A 22,787-nucleotide genomic window follows, 5' to 3' on the forward strand; every position below is an offset into this window, starting at 1 on the left:
GCCACACCTTGAGCACTCCAACAATAAAAATCAAACTTACGTGGAAAATCTCTTTACAACAATAGTTGACATTTTTTTTATAGCATTTTAGAGTTTACAGACTATTGCCCTTAACTGGTTGATACAACATTTCTGTGATCATTATTTTGCAGCAATAATACTGGGACCCATAGTCATGCAATCAATTACCATTCAACAAGCACTTATTAAGAAATGACCATAAAATGTCTTGCTAACCTTCTAAATGGCATTTCCTAATAAATTTTGCTGTGTTTGGTTTCCATATATTTAAATGAAAATAAGTTTCCTGCCTCATTAATATAATAACATTTTTACATATCATTAGAATAGTTTTGGGTCTTTAAAGGAAGTAATGCAAAGTAACATTTTTGACTTGTAATAATAATAAAAAAAGCAACACTTAAAAACTTCATTTTATTTGGACTTTGCAGGAATAGTCATGTTGGAATCTTCCAGCAGACAAGCATTCTGCTAGCATTATTCTATTTTATCATTAACTTACCACAAGATGTCATTTCATCTGTTTGGTCACCACAGTCATCCTCCCTATCACATAACCAAGCCTTAGGAATGCAGCGTCCATTTCCACAAGAGAACTGATCCACTTCACATGTTCTAGCTGTAAAATTGAAAGAATATATATATAATATATATATATATGTATATATGGATTAAAAACAAAGAACTTTAGAATAGATATGGACAAAAAATTTCCTGCATTTCACTTATGATGATTATTAGTACATTCTACTGTTCTGACAATAGAATATCTCCAGTTATAATTTCCTTTTTGAAATTAAAAGCCAGTTTGTCTTCAATAAGGTATAAATTCTTTTCTCTTCAATTATCGTGATTGTTAAAAATATGACATATTCAGTAACCCTGTAGGCATCTACAAATAAAATGTATGAATTCATTAGCAAGAAATGTGGCTTTCTAACACACTCTAATGAATAAATAGTTGCTATAATTTCTCACCAACTTTTAATGAACAAAGATAAATTTTTCATTGGGTTGATCTGAGGACCACAAGTAGTAAAATGATGTGGAATAAAGAGGAAGAATCAACTACAGGAAGAAAACAATATATAATGAGGAAGAAAGCAAGAGATTTGTAATTAGAGATACCCAAATTTTGAAGCCCAGATCTCTTGTCACTTTGGGTAAGTAATTTTGCTTTAGTTTCTTATTTATAATTAAAGGGAATTTAACAGGATGATGACAAGGGTAATGGTGATGGTGACAATGATGATACCAAATATCTATAAATCTTTTGTCTTTCCCTCTGTACTTAATTTACTTCTCAGTCTCCAAATAAAGTCATTTTGTATGCTATGTGTGATGGAATATAGAGGCAGCATGCTATTTTGTAGATAGACCACTAGACTTGGAATAAGAAAGATTTGAGTTCTGATCCTTCCTCTAACAATTATTAAATGTCCATACACCATTCATATAATTCGTATGTGTAGCAGGCAACTATTTATCTAATAAACAAGTAAATGGTATAATGGATAGAATATTGAGGTTGGACACAGAAAGACCTATGTTAAAAATTTGCCTTGAAACACTTGCTGTCAGTTAGCCTGGCACTGGACTCTTGGGAGTAGGCAGGCAGCGTCCAACTATCTTGTACTCTCTCAGGGTTCCTGAGGCCTTCATGATGCTGCCCAAGCCTACAAGATTGTTATAAGGATAAAATGAGATAATATTTGTAAAGCACTTATCATAGTGCCTGGAAAAGATTAAGTACTTAAATGCTTCCCCCTTTCCTTTTACTTCCTTTCCTTTTTAGAAAAAAAATAATTTTATTCTGAATTTAAATAAAACAATTATGGCCATAAAATATTAGATTAGAAAAAATATGATCATATATGATACTGCAAATCTATTATGTATAATTCACTATTTCTTCCTAATACTAAATAAAGTTATGATAGAGCTTTCTTCCCACCCACCTTTTTCTTTTCTACCAATCTCCCAACTTATAGATGGCTACCATTAAACACAATGTGTTGATATATATGTATGTATATGTAAAATCATTCTATACATTCTTCTATTTGTCAGTTCTTTCTCTCAATGCAGATAGGGTCTTCTTTAACGTGCCCTTTTAATCAATTTGCACATTTAGAATAATCAACATGATTTAGTTGCTCAAAATTGTTATTAAAACAATATTTTTGTTATTATATACAATGCTCTCTTGTTTTTACAATTGTTTATATACAATGCTCATTTTTCTCTTCACTATTTTGTCCAAGTCTAACCATGTTTTTCCTAGATCACTGAGGTCATAATTTTTTATAACACATTAGCATCACATCACAGTTATATATATTACAACTTGGTTAATCATTCCCCATCATGATGGCTCTCATCTACAATTTCTAATTCTTTGTCACCACAAAGAGACCTGCTATAAATATTTCAGAACCTATGGATTCTTTTATTTTTTCCCCCCTAATCAGCTTGGGCCTGGAAACAGCATTGCTGGATCAAGGGGATATAATAAGGAAATTTAATAAATTGTTTGACATAATTACATATTGCTTTCCAAAATGGTTGGATAAGTTCATAATTTCACCAATAGTGAATGTGTCCCAATTTTTCCACATCCCTTTCAATAGCTGTTACTTTGTTCTCAATCATTTTAGTCAACATAAATATATAAAATGCTATCTCAAAGTTGTTTTAATTTGCATTCTCAAATCAATAATGATTTAGAACATTTTATATATAGAACATTGTTTTATTTCTTCATTAGAAAACTATCTATTTGTATTCTTTGCCTGAAATATCTACTGGGGAATGACTCATAATCTTCTACATTTGACAAAATTCTCTATATATTTGAGCTATGATACCATTATGTAATAATGAATATAATTTATTCCCAAATTTCTCCCCCTTCCTTTACCTTCCCTTGCTTTACTTATCCTTCCAATAAGTCAAAAAGGGTTAAATCTGCCTTCATAAAACTAGCTTCCCAAACTGACAAAATCATATGTGATTCTTCATATATTTATTTATTTTAAATATAGTACCAATTGGGGAGGCTAGAGTACCTGCTTCATAGTAATAGGTCTGGCATTAAACTAGCCATTCTCCTTCCCTGGGCTTCAATTTTTGTGTTTTTCAATTGAAATAACTCAATTGTTTGTTCTCTAATATCCCATTCAGGTTTCATGTTGTTCAGTTATATAAGCAGACAGGGAATTAGGTAGTCTCCTGGCCCCAGGCATGTCTTTACTAAAAGCACTATAAATGATGGTTCTTGACATGTGCCAGAATATTCAAATAAAATAAACTGAAGCAACTAAACATATATTTGAATAGCTTTGTAACATAAAAGAGGCTATTTATGCCTAGATCTTTTAAAAAATGAAAAAAAAAAGGGATATATTCATAGGAATTATATTGAAAAACTAGGAGAACTCTCCAGAAAATTAATGTAAACACAATGTGTACACAATCTTTAAATTATTTGGTAGTCTTAACTCTAATACAAGCCTACATTGGTTTAGAAAAATGATAAGATAAGGGCAGCTTCCTTCCTCATTTCACCCTACCCTACTTTCTGCTAACATGGCATAAGATCAGGATAAAATAAGTCCTAAGAATTATTGGTCCTAGCTTCCTTATCATAGCTTCCTAGTCATCTAGAGCATAGAAAAATCCCAGCAACAAAGAAATGGTCCTTTTGGACTTGGTAAATTCTAATGACTATGCAAACTGCCAGATTACCCTGATGTAATGACCTAAAATCTAGTCACTTCCTGATGGAGATGAACCTATGTCACTACATCTTTGTTGCAAGTCCTTTCTATAATATGGCAGATATGGCAAGGTTAAATTTCCTTTATTAAGTATTTGGTGAATTGTGAGTGTCTCATTATATCCCAACATGGAACTTAAACTAAAAGGGTGCTAGAGCAGAGCTACCTTTCCAACATGTACTCCACTGGAAGGGAGGTGTTGGCTTATTTTACTTGTAAAATCCTTTTGAATTTTAAACTGCATGATACTGTCAACTGCAGAGCCTATGCATTTTTGCAGCACAAGTGATTTTGACCAAGGAAAGCTTACCTTTCCTATTCTATAGTGATATTAATAGAATAGCTGCCATATGGGAGAATCACTGAACCTATGTGACACTGCCCTTAACTCACTACTCTTTATAGAATAGAGAACTATAGAAACACAAAGAGAATCCAACATGGGAAAGAGATTCTCACTAAATTTATAACTTTTAAAAAAATATTTATTGCATAGGTATAACCTATTTTAAATGAATATATATGATTGTCAGAAAACTTTTGTTAAAAGTCACAATTATTTAATATTCCCAGTTTCCTTTGGTCACTTTTCATTTCTAATCATCATTTTTCAAAAACAGGAAATGTCATTTCTAAACTTGCATAAAACTAGCACACATGGATAGATGATGAATTACCTTTTATTAAATATAATCCACAATGTTATTGAAGAGGTTTGCAGCAAAATGTTTTCTGCCTATATAATTATAGTCTTTCTAGACTCAGTATGCTGAAAATGATTGTTGTTGTTGTTTAGCTGTTTCAGCCATGTCTGACTTTTCATGACCCAACTTTGAAAGTTTCCTTGGCAAAGATACTAGAGTGATTTGCCATTTCCTTGTTCAATTTGTTTTTACAGATTGGGAAACTGAAGCAAACAAGGTTAAGTGACTCGTACAGGGTAAAACAGCTAGTAAGTATCTGGGACTGTATCTGATCTCATGAGGATATGTCCTCCTGACCCATTTCTCTACCCTGTGAACCCATAACTACCCACTTGACAATAATTGTAGAAGTTATGAGTTACTAAGTATTATGTTTACATGTCCAAAAGCACATATATTTACCAGTGCTATAACTGTCATAATTGGCTTTTCAATCAGAGAGAAAAATAAAACATAAAAAGCACAAGAATACATTACTAAAATAAAACTATAAATTTGAAGAGTTCTAATATAACTTTATATTATAATCAGAAAGCATCAAAGAGAGTTCTGATCTACACATTTTATACAAATAATTATATTTATACAACATCGATTATAGGATGTAGATCATGAGGAGATCTTAGAGATTATCTAAATCAAAAAATTACCTAAGGCAACTTCTTGTTATTTAGATGAAGAAACAGAGGGTTATAGAAGTAATTAAGCTTTTCCAATGTCATAAGTAGTAGAGCTGGAATTCTAAAAAACCTCTGAATTTGGTGTTTTCTTCACTTCCACATAATGAAGACTTTTATTTCAGTCAAATATAATTTAAATCCAAATTTAAATGCATTGGGAAGTTTCCCTATTTCTATGTCTCCTATTAAAAAAATCAATATTTATTTAAAAATTGTTAACATTTTAGTTTACTTTTTTAGTGCATCTCAATATTCTGTGATAGAATTTTAGCCAAAATCTGAGGGCAAAGTGAGAGTAAAAATCCTCTGGCCCATAGGAAGAAAGAAAGAAGAAAGAAAGAAAGAGAAAGAAAGAAAGAAAGAAAGAAAGAAAGAAAGAAAGAAAGAAAGAAAGAAAGAAAGAAAGAAAGAAGGAAAGAAGGAAGGAACGAAGGAAGGAAAGAAGGAAAGAAAGGAAGGAAGGAAGGAAGAGAGAAAGAAAAAGAAAGAAAAAAGGAAGAAAGAGAAAAAAGAAAGGAAGGAAGGAAGGAAAGAAAAGAAAAGATTCTGGCATTCTCAAAACTACATTGCATTTAAAATCCAACAAATCTCTTCATGGTTTACATTCATCTTAAGGAAACAGGTATTGTAAATGCAAGTCTCCCTTCCTTCCTTTCTCCTTGGTCTCTGGATCAGGAGTATATAAAGTACATGGGGAAGCTCAGGCCTAAGTTCCATTAATAATAAGAGGAAAAATAACAGGGGAAAGTAGTTTTAAAAAGAGAATAATTTTTAACTGGTCAAAACCTTCACTTAGATACAAAGAATATTTTAATGTTGATTGAAGAGCACTGAAATGGATTATGGAGGGAATTTCTTGAAAAGTAGAGTTTACAATAGAATACAAATTCCATTTATGAAACTTATCTGAGAAACATTAAATATATTATTTACCATCCCTAAGCTTCAGCTTTTTCATCTGGAAAATAAGAGGGCTGCCACAGAAAACTGCTAAAATTACTTTTAACTCCAGTTTCATGAACTAATAACTAGATATAAAAAAAAAAAGGAATATTCCAAGTTAGGCAAAATAAAGAAAATTAACTAAATAACTTACCTTTGGTCCTCTTCAAATCTATGCTTCTTTACCCTCTTTTTCTATTTTTTTTATTATTTTTTTCTTCTCTCCTCCCACTTTATTTTTTCTTTTTATAAAAAGAAATGGAAAACACTTATCCAGCCAGGTGTCATAAATATACTAACATGATTACCAGTGTTGTATAGCAAATCTTAGCCCTAATTGTTTAAAATCAATGTCTAAAAAGAGTACTCACACTCACTGAAAGCAATTTTCAATCCTTTGGGAGTTGTATTGCAATGCTGTGATGTACCAGAAAGCTCACCAGACAGAACTGATTTCTCTATTTGCTGTTACAAGTGAGCATTATCCTTATGCTTTTTTGGACAGCTAACCAATCTAAAATAATTCCTAAATTTTTTTTGTACAAGAAAATACATTTTTATTTTCAATAGAATTGAAAAAATGAATTGCACTTAGTATTGTCAGCCCAGAATATGTTTTAAAATGGATGTTTCATGTCTACAAGGAAAAGACTAGTCTTCCTAGAATTAAAAACAACACAAAACAAACAATAGCAAGAAAAAGCAGTGTCTTTGAATTAAGATTTTAAAAGCAAACAAAAAAAAATGTATTGAACAAAGAAGGGATGTTCTAATGGGAAAAGATAGTGTATTTCAAGTAAATTCTGGGAAAAGTTAAATGTATTTGATCATAAAATATAGAGTGCTAAAAGTATGGAGTAGTGGAAAGAGAATTCTAAAGGTAGATAAGAAAACTGAGTTCCAATTCTCATTTCATTCCCTTTATAGCTGTATAAACTTGGACAAAGCATTTCCCTTTCTTATTGTCTCATCTGTAAGTTGGGAATAATGCTCGTATTCAGGATTCTAGATTCAGTGATTTCTGGAGAGTCTTTCCAATTACAATATACCATAGCATAATATAATCTCCTTTCCTTTATATATTATATACATATATCATATGGAGATATAAATTGTATAATATGATATATATGTAAACAAACTAGTATACACACATTATAGGTAAATGAATATAACATGTTGCTTATTACACAAGTGGAATAAGGCAATTCATGTATTTATCCATATTCCTATAATAGGAAAATTCCTTCAGAGATCATTTATTCTTGGATTCCATTTCAAGTATAAAGAATCATTTTATTAATGTATATTACATATATACATTTATCTCCTTTATCTCCTTATATATTTCATAGGGCATATATGTAGTGATGTTGTTTGTATCCCTTTTAGTTTACAGATTAGATAATAAAGAAGTTAAGTGTGTTGTCCAGAAGCATCTAGATGATTTTCACTCTTTACCTTTGCCTCAAATTTTGACTAAAATTTCATGTGTCAGGATATAGGCGTGCTTCCAATTGAAGGAGAAAACAAACAAAGACAAAGCATATGCATATTTAGATTATGCATACATATAGCAAGCTTGAAAGCAAAGAGTAGAAATGGTTTAGGAAGAGATGGGAAAAAAAGAGGGAATTCAATGCCACACTATTAATTATTCTCATGAAACAAACAACATTTTATACTTTTAAAAGTACAACAGTGTATATATTGAAGGCTTATGTATTGATGGAGCTAGCCTCTAAGTGAGTTGCTTTTCACTCAGCATTGAAAGAAAAGCAGTGATCTAATGGTATTCCATACTACTTTTCAATCTTTATCTATAAAGGACTTTCCAGCATAAAACAGTAATCTATGTTGTAGGTTGTAAATGTCTATGCAATGAGAAACTAACTATATATTCAACAATTCACTGTAAAGGAATAGATTATGTGAAAATGTTAATATATTGGTGATCTTAGGACTTATTAAAAAAAAAAGAACATAAATAACATTCCAAAATATGAAAAGAAGAATTGTCCATGTTTGGCATATATTGGATTATTTGCTTTCTAGGGGATGATGGGAGAAGAGAGGGGAAAAAAAATTGAAACACAAGGTTTTTACAATGATGAATGAATGATGAAAATCATTTATGGATAGGTTTTGAAAATTAAAGTTTTAAAAAACAAAACAAAACAAAAAAAATTTTGCAAGAAAATAAAACTTCATAAAGGTATTCAAGGGGAAAATATTAAATTTGGACTTTGACTAGTGAAATGGTTTCTATCAAAGCACAACAACAAACTTTTAATAGCCAAGGGAAATTTAGTCTTTTCCAAATAATGTATCAACAATTACCCCATAGTTGGGCTACATGTGGATAAATGAAGAAAAGCCAAAATTATTTTGGAAAATAGAATCAAGCATAAGGATTAAGTAAAATATATTTGTATTGTCATTTTAGAGGCATTAAAAATTATACTTATCAGATCCTCATTACTGGGCATGTTTGGCTTGGTTTGAGGCTATAGAACTGTATATTTATGAAAGCTGACTTTGAGTCAAAGCTACACATAACACACACACACACACACACACACATACACACACACAATTTACCTGCACAGGTTTGATTGGATTCATCTTCATTACTACCACAATCATTAGCCCCATCACAAAGCCATCTCTTGGGAATGCAGCGATTATTCTGACACTTAAACTGATCATCTGGGCAGCTGTGATTAACTGGAGAAGGGGGAGGGAAACAACAACAATAACAAAAAGATGATTTCCTCTTATCTGTTTAATCACCAGAAATCTGCAGAAAACATGATTATCCGGAATTGCATTCAGAATATAAGTACAATTATTGTGATTAGCTCATCATGATGTAAATATTATGATTTGTCATTTTCTGTAATTCAGAATTTATGGCAAACAGGATTTTCCCAATCCCAATAATAATGTTAAAATAATCCATATAGCAAACAAACACTAGAAAGTAAAATCCATATGTAGCATGTAATTTAGACAGGTTTTCCTAACAGATGCAGTATAGCATGATGTATAGATAGCTGCCCTGAAGAAAAAGACAAACTGATCTTAAGTTTTGTCACTGACACTGGGATTTTGTAGCCATTGAAAAGTCATTTAACCTCTCTTAGATTCAGGTTCTTCATCCATAAAATAGGAATGATAATGATTCTGATTATTATAATAATTATTTTTGTTATACCTATTAAAGAGGTGAGATTCAAATAAGAGGATATATGCAAAGTATTAATAAAGTTTAAGACTACATAAATGTCAGTTAGTACTATAATAACCCCACCTCCTATCCTGTCTTAAAAAAAAATTCGTTTCATATCCGGTGTTAGAATTTTAAGTTTCTCAACCATCAATTCACTCAAAACTAACTTTTGAGCCCCTGAGTGGGGAATTACAGGAGTAGAACTTGAGCAAAAACAAATAAAGAAACAAATAACCTCCCTTCCTCCCCAATCCCCCCAAGCTTTATCTTAATCCTAAATTTGGGCAACAGTTTGGAAAAAAAAAAACACTTTTTAATCAAATCAGCCTGTGCATTGTATATCTATCTTTCAAATGTTAAAATAATCCCATCATACTTTTCTTATTTCATTTTTTCCCCAGGAGAAAGAGAGAAGTGATAGAGAATTAAGGGAAATCACCACTTAGGATAGAAAATACTTGCTAAATGTGTGATTATGCATAATTGTCAAAGCAAAATTGATCATCCTAAGGTTTTATACAAAAGCAAACATAAGAATATTGAAGACCATAGACAAACTTTCATAAGTAAAGCTTTTCACAGCTAAGGATTAAATCTCCAATATCTAAACTCCACAGGGTACCATCTTAATGTTAACCCACTGTGATTATTGTGTCTAAGAACTAAAAGCTAAATCCCTTCCTGAATTGGCATGTTCTTCAGCATTTATTCTACAAGTTCAACATTCTTTTTGAAATAATTTGCAATAAGCCTTGTAGTTGCAGTTCAGCATGATACAAATGAATATTGGTATTAGTCTCACTAAGAAGTTGAAAAATAGTGCTTCATTTTGCAATGCTGGTGTATTGTAAGAGCATACACTTCCAGTTTATTTTTTTTTTTATAAAATGCTATTTTGATCTTTAAAATGGCTCTGGTAATAAAGAGGTTTTTTTTATCACACTTCAGAAAAGTTTTGATTCATTTATAACCAGAAAAAATGGGTTGAGGAAACATTTTTATAACCTGGTATGTGGATATGATTAACATTTTGTATATACTTCACAGACCTGAATAAAAACCACATCCTAGGGAAAAAGGAAAGTCATTCAACACATTATAGGGTCAAAATTTCAAAGTGCCAACACTATATATTCACTTCAGTGAATCCTGACAGAGAGGTTTTGAAAATTTCCACCAAAATGTAAATGGTAATTTAAGAAATGATGCTACTATCTTGAGGTTTAGAATTTAAAAAGCAGATGAATTTCATAAGAACCATAGAAAAGAGATCTGAAAGTCATTAGGTGAAAGTTTCTAAATGATTCTATTATGTAGTAAAAGCTAACCTAATACTTGGATGACTAACACTGAAATATATAATATGAAGTGAAAGGCAAATGAAACTCCTTAGTGCCATTGGTGAACTTTCATGAAGAAATGGTGGATAAAAACATCCAAGAAAAGTCTAATCCTTTGAAATGCCAGCAATTCAAACTCAAGAGCCCCTAAGATAGAATCAAGAAAAGGTCATTTATTACTTAATAATTATTTAGTGGGTAAACAGGAAACAACTTGAAAATCTGTCTCATTTTCACCCCCAACAGAAAGATCCCAATTATATACTATATATAATTATAATGTTATATAAATATTATGTAATTATAATTATAAAATTATAAAAAGTGTTAAGGATTTTCTATATGCGTTATTTCTTGTCCTTTCTTTACTAATCACAATAAATGTTATATCTTGAAAAAGAATTGTATAAATTTTGAAATACTTTACACATATCTATATATATATAACTTTATATTATTACTAAATCTATATTTTAAAAAAAATTATACAGAGATATAAAGCATGTGTGGGCTGTACTGGAGATAATAAACACATAGATGAGATCACAGATCCCTTAAGTTTCTAAAAGTATGACCCTGGTATACATATATACATATATATTTACAAACATTCTTTGAATAAAATCATTTTTCCACGTTGTTTTTCTACAATATAACCAAAGTTGTCATACAACTGACCAAGCTAGTTGATAATCTTTACAGCATATTATTTTTCTAATCACCTGGGAACTCCTTCAAAAAATTTTAGAAGAATTTTGAATATGCTAATCATAACTATTCACATTTGTGACAGTTCATCACACACAAAAAACCATAAAAATTAAATAGTCTCAAGATATCTCAGTATCTTGCACAGCAACCTCTCTTATATAGATAATCTTAAATAAAATTGCAAGCATCTTAGTATTTAATACTCTAACCTATTCAGATTCTCTTGCAAATTAATATTTCAAAGTAAAATATAGAAAATCCTAAAAAGATTTCTTTTATGTTTGTGTAAATTTTATGGTTCAATATAGGGATGGAGCTTCAGTGCTGAAGGAAATCACCTAAGAGGCCACTTGTGTGCCAATTCATTGAGCTTTCAAATGGGTCATGCTACCTCATCTCGAACTAAGACTACCTATGATGCTTGTGGAAAAGGCTTGTGAAATATTTTTTTGAAATATGAGGAATGAAAAAAAAAGTGAAAAAACTAAAGAATTTAGTCTGATATTATTCATGAAGCAATTTTATATGCAAGTTATGCTCTCCAAATGTAGTTTGGTGGGCCAGTGATTCTTGTCCACTTTTAGTTATTATCATAGTGGCTACCATACCAAAAAGACAAATTATATCTTTATTATTTTGAAAGCTATAATAACCTTTGATAAATATACATACCTAGTGTTCCATGGATTGGAGGGTTATGAATAAGACAAATTTAATGCCTTAATTTCAAAGTGAGTAAACTGAGGCTCAGAAAGATCAAGTGACTTGCCCAAGATTGCACAGCATGTAATTATCTGAAGCAGTATTCAAATCCCTGTCCTTCTAATTCAGTTGAGCACTGTCTACTATCTTGTGTCATGTCCTGCCCAGATTATGGCGCTTCTGATGTTATTTTTGACTTCTCCCTTTCCCTTATCTGCCCAATTACCAAACTTTATTGACTCTTTTTGTGTGACTTCTTTCTCTTCTATTTCCTTTTGTTCCCATTGACATGATGTTAGTCTAGCACTCATCTATGGCCTATTGAAACTCTTTAAGCTGTCTTCTCATATTTCTTTGTTCTTCCATCCTCTCTTATCTCTATTTGTCCTTCAGGGATGAGGGAGAAGAGGATGTGGGAGAAAATCCTCTTATATGCAGAACTTCTTTGTTCAGAAACATTTGACAATCTGTCTTTACTGTTCACCAAATAAGATCAATTTCCTTAGACTGACATTTGATGCTCTCTGTTAATACCCTACTTTTCCAATATAACCTCCAATTACTGCACTTTCTATAGTTAGATATCATAATCAAAATAGACCCCTCATAATTCTCTACATATACCCTTTACTTCCCTGACTCCATGCTAGATGAGTTCTAGAAGATTTCTTTCATCACCTAGTCAACTAGCATTTTAAGTTCCAAAATAATGATTTTATAAAAAAAGGAAATGAAGTCTCTTTGGCATCACTTCTCAATGAGCTTATATGGACTCCCAGTGATTTATCCCTATTTTTCTTCTGTAATCTCACAAATCAGTTGTTCAGTAACTTATTTTACACATTTGCAAGTAATTTATGATAAACTGGATGATTTTTCAATTTTGCCAGTTTTGATAATGTTCCTTACCCCAAACACACATTACTTGAAAAATGGAATAACTTTTATCTAACCCCATTTCTCTAGAGCTTCCGTTCTTCACATTTCTTTAAAGCATATTAATAACAATGGAACGAATTGATGTAATTCTTTAAGTTTTTCAAGTACTTAAAAATATTACCTGTTTTGATCCTGACACTATTTCTAAAAAATTAGATGCTATTATTATTCCCAATTAACAGATAAGGAAATTGATACAAAGGTCATGTGTATAAAGACTGAGAGTCACATAACTAGTAATTGTTTAGGATTGCTTTTGAACTGACTTTCCTGACACTAAGGTGAAACCTACATCTGCTGTGCTAACAACTGCTTACATTTAGCCTGATGACTATAGGGAAATCATTTCACTGCTCTGACCCTTGAATAGAAAGAAATATGACTGTTCCCAGAAATATTCAACTACAATGATGATATAACTGAATTTAATCCCATCTGAATAATGGAAGTAATGACTTTACTTAACTAAACTCTTTTAAAAAATTTTCCCCTCAAAATATAATAAATTCTTGTCATTGTACCAAAAGCAGAAAAAGTGTTATTTTTCTAGCAGATACTAAAAGAACAATCAGTAGCCAATGGATAAAAATTCCATTTTTCATTTTTCTCTAACTTTCCCATGTTACAACATTCTTACAACAATGTATGGAGGTAGGAAAACTCTATATTGTCTTTTCAAAATTCATCTCTTTTTAAAATTCATCTCTAAGACTCACTTGCCAAGGACTAATCGAGTGGTTAGTAACCTTCTATACCAATAATTTTGTCTTGAAGTAATTTAAATGTTATTTTATATTTTAGTATGGGAAGATCCAGGATGTATCCTGTATCAATTATCAAAGACTGACCTATTTTAATAAGAAAAGTGGAGGGGAAAAGCTGCTCAGGGAGTAACAATAGAAAATATAAGAACTATAAAGCTAAAAATAAATACTGAGCCATTGTATTCATACTATCCTATCATACTCTTATTCTTTATAAAAGTAATGTAATGACTAGGAATACTATTTCCATTAATAAGGAAAGAAGGGATGATTTATAATATGTGAAATATAATTTAGTTTTAGATATAATCCTCCTCAAATTGTGATATTTTAGCAGGTCATTCTGACAATTCAAACATGAAAAGAATTAGGAAAATTAAAATATATATTTCCAAAAGAACATACAGCAATTCACTAAGTCCTCATCAGTGCCATCTAAGCAATCATCATCTCCATCACATTTCCATCGATCCTGGATACAGCGTCTGTTTCTGCAGCGAAATTCTCCGGGTTTGCATAAGTGAGGTAGTACTTCTTCTGGGTTGACTAAAATTTAAAAAGAGAGAGAGAAGAAAGCAGGACACATAAAAATACATTTGAGAGATTTCTGGATAGAATCAGGAAGACCTGGAATTAATGTCGCATCTAATAGCCTTATGACTCTAGGAAATTCATTGAACATTTGTGGACCTCACTTCCTACATACATAAAATGAAGAGATTGAACTTAATGACTTCTAAAAAAAATTTCCCATGGTTATAAATCTTTATACATTAGGTCTCCATTCACTACATTCAAATACTTTCAAATATCTACTTATGTATATATAGACATACATACATATATAACATGTAACATGCTATATATAAATGTAATATAAAACTCCACACACATATGCATGTGTATATTTGTGTATGTATAAATATGTCCATGTATAACTATATATCTATGTGTGTTTGAGGATGCGTATGTGTGTATATATATGCACGTATTTATATTTCTAAGTTCTTGATTTTTCCCTAGTTCCCAAATTTCATATATTGCAAATTCAATAACTGGAAATGCCAGTGTAAGAAATATGTCTCCAGACACTTAAACACGGGCTAAGGGAAATGCCATTGATGGGGTAGAAGAAATGGCTGATATAATAAGTCTAGAGAAGATTTTTTTTTAAATTCTCCAAAAAAAGAAAATGAGTTAGACTAAAGAAATAGAATAAAGAAATGGAACAGAAGTAACCAAGAGGCATTGCCATCCCTCTTTTAGATATGCAGACACTTCATGTACATGGGGTTGACATTTTTTAGGTAAGCAATCTGATTAGTATTTTCACCCCAGGGAGTCTATAATTTTTATTATAGTTTAATCTTTTTCTGTAACAAAGTAGCATTTGGCTTAAAATGTAATTTATGTGTATTCCAATTTTAACGACTAAAAATGAAACAAAACAAAACAACAAAAAAACCAAAGTATTCTACAACTAATTCCTTTACCCCTCAGACCAATTGAGATAACTTTTTACTAATAGCCATTGGAGATAGAGAATAAAAAATTAAATGATAACAGAAGTCTTTGGTATGTGTACCAGATCATTTTGTGATCGTTCTTTTCTCTGTACTCTTATAACAGTTGTTTATACCACACACTTCACTTCAGCATTAAATTGTACAGTCCTTAATTGTCCTCTAATTGTATTGCTTTGTGATATGCATAAGTTTGGCTTTTCCTAGAAGTCAAATTAACAATTTTTATACTTGAGGAAAAGTCTATGTTTGTTTGGAGAAAGAAGAAGGTCAACTGGGATGCAATTTGGGGTAAGAAAAGCTGACAAATGAAAGTTAAGGTACAGGTTTCTTATTGTGGGCAAGGTTGTAGAGATTTCTGCCATGGGCAAAAGAATTCAAAAGAGATATGTCAATGAGATAATTCAGGCCAGTTCCAATTATATTGTGATGATGAGAACCATCTACATCCAAAGAGAGGACTGTAGGAACTAAGTGTGGATCACAACATAGCATTTTCACTTCTTTTGTTGTTGTTTGCTTGAATTTTATTTTCTTTCTCATTTTTCTTCCTTTTTCATCATATTTTTCTTGTGTAGCAAGACAATTGTATAAATATGTATGCCTATATTTGATTTACATATATTTTTTACCATGTTTAACTTATATTGGATTACTTGTCATCTAGGGGAAGGGTTGGGAGAAAGTGGACAACAATTGGAACACAAGGTTTTGCAAGGGTCAATATTAAAAAATTATCCTTGCATATGTTTTGAAAATAAAAAGCTTCAACTAAAAAAAAAAAAAAAAGAGAGATGCCAGCTTTCTGTTAAAGCTAGGAAAAAGAGGAAGTGTCAATAGCATAGTTTTCTTCATGATCTCTAAATTTTCAAACCTGGAGCAAAGCTCATAGTAACCTTTCCTTCCATAATAACAATTCTGATCTCTCTAAGTAAACTGTAAGATATCTGAAGGCAGTGATCATGTCTTGTATTCCTTTTGTACCAACTATCTAAAAACAGATGCATAATCAATAATAGTAGTATGTTCCATGAACACTTAACTAAGATGAGATAATGAGTCTTCTCTCTACTTCTGCAGTGACTAAGCCCAATTTTTTATCACACACTTTTCATTTTAACTCAGTTAAGTACCAGTTTTAAGATTAAATAGGATTATTTCTCCATTTCAGGAGAGCAACATTTCAGTATGAAATAATATTCTTATTCCAGGAGATTTTAATGAATGAGTCCCCCCCACACACACACACACATCATAATAAGAAGGTCTGTCATTTTTTTTTTTTTTATTAGAAAGTTAATCTTTTTAGAAATGTAAGCGTAATGGGATCTGACATTTTTCAGTATTGTACAGGATTTTGTTAGCATTTTTTTCCAAATCTATCATGGTCCATTTCACAGTTTTGAAAACATACATTAAGATGGATATGTATTAAATGCTTTAAATCTACTATTCACATTCTGCTTTAAACTCAGGATGCCAATAAATCTTTTCACATGTTCAGTCTCATTCTTTGTTTTAGTATCTTTATTTTATTTTTTTGCATCTTACCTGAGGGATAGCAAGATATACATACATACATACATATATATATATATATATATATATATTATATATATATATTTATGGAATATATTTACTGCTTCAATGTGGCCTTTATATTCAACTTTAGATTCTTTCATTTCTATTTTCTTTGGTTTGTATTAAGAATTTTACATTTTTGAGTCTAAATTTGAAATCACAGGAAAGATATTCTACAATATAAAGATGTTTAATTTGATTTTTTTGAAGAAGATATATATACCTCAATAGGTGACTAGTAAAACTTTTTAATAATTCAATTCCCTCTGTAGTTTGGGTGCCCTATTTGATTTGTTTTAAAGGAAATGCTATTGAAATTAGTTAAGAAAAGATAGAATGCCATGTGTATGAATTGTTCTTAAAATTATTATGGTTGGAGTTTTCCTCAAAAAGCACATGAAATCAACTTCTGAACAGAGTCTGATGGAATGAAACCTCTCTTCAGCTCAAGATAGACTGAATAACTTCAAGAAATGTCAGTCTTTTTGTGGTATAAAGAGTGTTCAGCCCAGGTCAGATAAACTCTGGGAAAGCTGATGAAAGGATTTAAATCAAAGCAAATCAGCAAAGAAGACCCTAGGTCTGAGGCTGAGGAGAGGAGTAAATACCAAAAGAAAAGGAAAGAAAATGAGAAAGAAACAGAAAAGACTCTTGACCATAGAGAGCTACTATGGTGACAGGGCAGACCAAAACACCAATTCAGATGAGGACAAATGTCCACAGAGGAAATCTCAAAGAATATATGATTTAGTCTCAAGCCCATAAAGGCTTCTTGGAAGTGCTCATAAAAAGACTTTAAAAGGCAAATAAGAGAGGCAGGAGAGAAAAATGAGACGGGAAATTAGAGATAGGTATGAGACCCAACAGTTTGGAAAACAAAGGAAAAAATTGTTTGAAGAAAACAAGTCTAAACAGTAGTATTAACTACTGAAAAAGAGATACAAAAGTTAACTGAAGAAAACATGACAAATGGAAGCTAATGACTTTGTGAGACAACCAGAATCAGAATAAAAAAAAAAAAAAATGAAAAAATCAAAGAAAAGGTGAAATACCTCATTGGTAAAACAGCCTACCAGGAAAATAGGTCCAGAAGGCACAATTTAAAAATTATTGATGTATCTGAAGGCCATGACCAAAAAAAGAGACTGGATAGAATTCTTCAAGAGATCATTAAGGAAATTTAACCTCATATTCTAGAAATAGAGGGGGAAATACTGATTGAAATAATGCAGTGATCACTCTGGAAAGAGAGCTCAACAAGGAAAATCCCAAGGAACATTGCTACAAAACCCCAAAACTACAATATCAAGGGAAAAGTGTTGCAAGCTGCCAGACCAAAAAAATTTCAAATACCAAGGAGCAACAGTCAGAATTACCCCAGATCTGGCAGTTTCTACAGTAAAGGACCAAAGGGACTGGAAAGCCATATTACAGAAAACAAAGGATGCCTCTTTCTATCTCTAAATAGCTACATGAATAAAATGAGAAAGAGGAGATAAATGAACTAGTCATACAACTAAAAACTCTAATTAAAACCTCTAATTAAATGGCAAATTAGAAATTATGAAACTCAAAAGAGAGATTAAGAAAATAGAAACTAAGAAAACTATTGAACTAATTCATAAAACTAAGAATTGGTTTTATAAATAAAGAAAACAAAAATAGATAAAATTTAAGTTAATTTAATTAGAAAAAGGCAAAAAAAAAATCAGCAGCATCAAAATGAAAAGGAAGAACTTATCATCAATGAAAAAGAAATGAAAGCAACAATTAGGAGCTATTTTGCCTTTATGTATGGTATGTATGGTAGCAAAAAAGACAATCAAAATGAAATGGATGAATATTTACAAAATATAAATTTCTCAGATTAACAGAAAAGAAAATTAATTACTTAGTCCCATTTTAGAAAAAGAAATTGAACAAGTCATTAATGAACTCCCTAAGAAATAATCTCCAGGGCCAGATGGATTCACAAATGAATTCTACATAATATTGAAAAAACAATTAATTCCAATGCTATGTAAACTATTTGGAAAAGTAGGTAAAGAAGGAATAGTGTCAAATTTCTTCTATGATTCAAATATGGCACTGATACCTAAACCTGGATAGCCAAAACAGAGAAAGAAAATTACAGACCAATCTCCCTAATGAATATTGATTTAAAATTTTAAATGAAATATTAGCAAAGAGATTATAGCAACTTATCAGCAGGATAAGTGGGATTTATACTAGAAATGCAGGACCGGTTAAATATCAGGAAAACTATTACTATTAGCTACATATCAATAATAAAACTGACAGAAATCATAAGATAATCTAAATAGATGAAGAAAAAGTTTTTGAGAAAACACAATGCCCATTCCTATTAAAAACCCTAGAGAGCATAGTGATAAAGGGAATTTTCTCTATAATAAGCAGGATTTATCTAAAACCTGCAGCAAGCATTATTTAAATGGAGAAAAGTTGGACACATTACCAAAAAGATCAGGGTGAAATAAGGATGCCTATTATCACCATTGTTATCAATATCCTACTAAAGCTAATTTAATATTGGCTTTAGCAATAATAAAAGAGAAGGAAATTAAAGGAATTAGAATAGGCAATGAGGAAATACAACTATCATTCTTTGCAGATTATATGATGATACACTGAGAGAATTCTAGAAAATGATTTAAAAACTTACTGGAAACAAATCACAGCTTTAGTAAAGTTGCAGGACATAAAATAAATCCACACACATCATCAGCATTTCTATATATTACTAACAAAGCCTATCAACAAGAGATAGAAAAAGAAGTTCCATTTAAAATTACTGTAGATAAAATAAAATATTTGGGTGTCTGCCTGCCAAGACAAACTCAAGAACTATAGGAACACAATTACAAAACACTTTTCACACAAATAAAGTCAGATCTAAACAATTGGAAAAGTATCATGGCTAGGCCAAGCTAATATAACGAAAATGACAATTCTTCTGAAATTGGTCTACTTTTTCAGTGCCATAACAATCAAACTGCCAAAAAATTATTTTCTAGAACCAGAAAAAAATAACAACAAAATTCATCTGGAAGAACAAAAGGTCAAGAGCATCGAGGGAATTCATGAGAAAAAGCAAAGGATGGTGGTTCAGGAGTATAAAATCTAAAATTACATTATAACACAGCAATCATCAAAACTATTTGGTATTGGCTAAGAAACAGAGTGGTGGATCAGTGGAATAGATTAGATACATGCGACACAATAATCAAGGCCTATAGCAATCTAGTATTTTATATACAACCAAATTCTAGCTTTTGAAATAAAAATTCACTATTTGACAAAAATTGCAGGGAATGCTGGAAAATAATATGTCAGAAAGTCAGCATAGACAGATATCTCACATCCCATAACAAAATAATGTCAAAATAAATGCATGATTTGGGCATAAAGAGTGATACCATAAACTAATTAAGTGAACAAGGGATACTTTATCTATGAGAACTTTGGAGAAAGGAAGAATTTATGATCAAAGAAGAACTATAGAACATTATGAAAAATAAAATGGGCAACTTTTATTACATTAAATTAAAAAGATTTTGCACAAACAAAACCAGCTGATACAAGATGAAAAGGGAAATAAACAAAGCTAGGAAAAAAATCTGTATAGCTAGCATTTCTGATAAAGGTTTCATTTCTAAAATATATAAACAACTATATCAAATTTATAAGAATACAAATCATTCTCAAATTGATAAATGGTCATATAAACAGAGAACTTTAAGATGATGAAACTAAATCTATTCATATTTATATGAAAAAAGGCTGTAAATAATTCTTGAGTGGAGAAACACAAATTAAAATAACTCAGATTGGCTAAAATGGTAGGAAAAGAAAGATAAACATTGAAGTGAATGTAGGAAAGCTGAGATACTAATACATTGTAGCTAGAGTTGTGAAATGATCCAACCATTCTGTTGGGCAAACAGGAAATATGCCCAATGGGCTATAAAACCGTGCTTACCCTTTGACCCAGCAGTGCCATTGCTAGGTCTGTGTCCCCTGGAAATCATAAAGGAGGGGAAATGCCCTACATATGCAAAAATGTTTGTAACATCTTTTTGTTGTTGCAAAAATTGGAAAATGAATGGATGGCCATTAATTGGGGAATGGTATTAGTTAGTTATGGTACGTGAAGATAATAGAATGTTATTGTCCTATATAACATGATGAATAAGCAGATTTTAGAAAGATTTGCACAAAGTGATGCTGAGTGAACTAGCAGAACTAGTAATACATTGTATGCAAAGAAAACAAAAATGTGATAATCAACTGAAAGATTTAATTCTTTTCAGTGGTTCAGTGATCCAAAGCAATCCCAACAGACTTTGAATGGAAAATGCCATCTGCATCCAGAAAAAGAACAAATGAGACAGAATGTAAATCAATACATGCTATGTTAACTTCTTTTTTCTTTTTCTTTTTTTTTTTTTAATCTCTCCCATGGTTTTTCCCTTTTGCTTTGATTTTTCTCTCCTAATATGGTTCATAAAGCTGTATTAATAAGGAAAAAAAAGAAGAAAAAAGAAAGTAATACCTAACCTAAAAAAGGAGGACAGAAGACAGACAGACAAAAGACACACACACACACACACACACACACACACACACACACACACACATATTATATGTATGTATATATCTTTTCATCATTTCAGAAATTTTTTGGAAAGAGGCATCAAATCATTAATTGTAGATGTAGACAACTGAATTATCATTTTGTTTTAAACAATCTTCAAAAAACTATGAGGCTTTTTGACTACATTTTTAAGTTTTATTAACAAAGAGTAATTTTCATGAACGAACAATAACACTGTATTGTTTTTCAATTGTTTTTCAGCCATGTCTGACTCTTCATATGTTCATTTAAGGTTTTTTTTGGCAAAGATAAAGAAATCGTTTTCCATATCTTCTCCATTTTACTCATTTTCCAGATAAGTAAATCAAGACAAACAGAATTGAGTAGCTCGCCCAAGCTCACAGAGCTAGTATGTGTCTGAGGACACATTTAAACTCATGAATATTTATCTTTCTTACTCTAGGCCCATTGTGCTACATAACTGCCACAAAGAGGTGAGATCATATACAATATCAGACTGCTAAATACATGTATCATATATAAAATCATTCGGAAGTCTCCTATACCTATAAATCACAACCATAAATTAAATAGTATAAATATTAGGACTTTTTATGTCATGTTCCTTTAAATTCTCCAAAAGTAATTCAAGATAGATAATGAGCTTCCTATTGTCTTCCAGGATAGAAAATGTGATTAGTTGTTTTCATTGTAATTCCAAAAGCTTTCCTTATTTCCAAATACAGCTACACAAGTAGTAAAAAGGATCCATCAGTTCTGACTAATTAGTACTGATTAGGTTTAGTGATTACATAAGGTAGGTTTCTCTTAACTGACAACTTCGATTGTTAGAGCTAGTATCCCCCAGACAATGGTAAGAGAATTTAAATTATGGGAGATGACACAGGTACAGCCTCAGTGTAAAAATCAAAATTCAAAAGTCCCATCTCATCTTTGATTTTCTAAGTGATTATAACCACCAGTGTCACTTCATGTATTCATTTAACTTTCATTCCTTCATTCACTCACCAAGTTTTTATTGAGTAATTACATGTATGAGAGAAGCACAATGATAGGCCATAGTCTTGCATGGGGCTTATAATTTAGCAAACTAGATAATTTTCTGTACACCAGTTACTATACTCAAGATAGAATGTTAGAGACCTATAGAAGTTTATAAAATGAGAGAGTTAAAACCAGGTGACTTCTGAAGGCCATTTCTGTTCTAAATATAGAGTGCTAGTTAGTATATTA

At 31.0% G+C, this 22,787-nt stretch overlaps 1 protein-coding gene across 1 annotated transcript in view; it reads right to left on the reverse strand.

The window, feature by feature from the left end:
• The window catches only part of LRP1B (LDL receptor related protein 1B), a 2,056,943-nt gene that overhangs the window by 934,522 nt on the left and 1,099,634 nt on the right, over positions 1–22,787 (reverse strand). The window contains exons 16-18 of the mRNA XM_051990638.1: positions 14,220–14,360; positions 8,728–8,853; positions 524–640 (exon numbers count right to left, since the gene is read on the reverse strand). Of these exons, the coding sequence (XP_051846598.1) occupies positions 524–640; positions 8,728–8,853; positions 14,220–14,360 (384 nt within the window). The remainder of the gene's footprint in view (positions 1–523; positions 641–8,727; positions 8,854–14,219; positions 14,361–22,787) is intronic.

The sequence above is a fragment of the Antechinus flavipes genome, chromosome 3 (assembly GCF_016432865.1).
Source record: "Antechinus flavipes isolate AdamAnt ecotype Samford, QLD, Australia chromosome 3, AdamAnt_v2, whole genome shotgun sequence".
Taxonomy (NCBI): domain Eukaryota; kingdom Metazoa; phylum Chordata; class Mammalia; order Dasyuromorphia; family Dasyuridae; genus Antechinus; species Antechinus flavipes.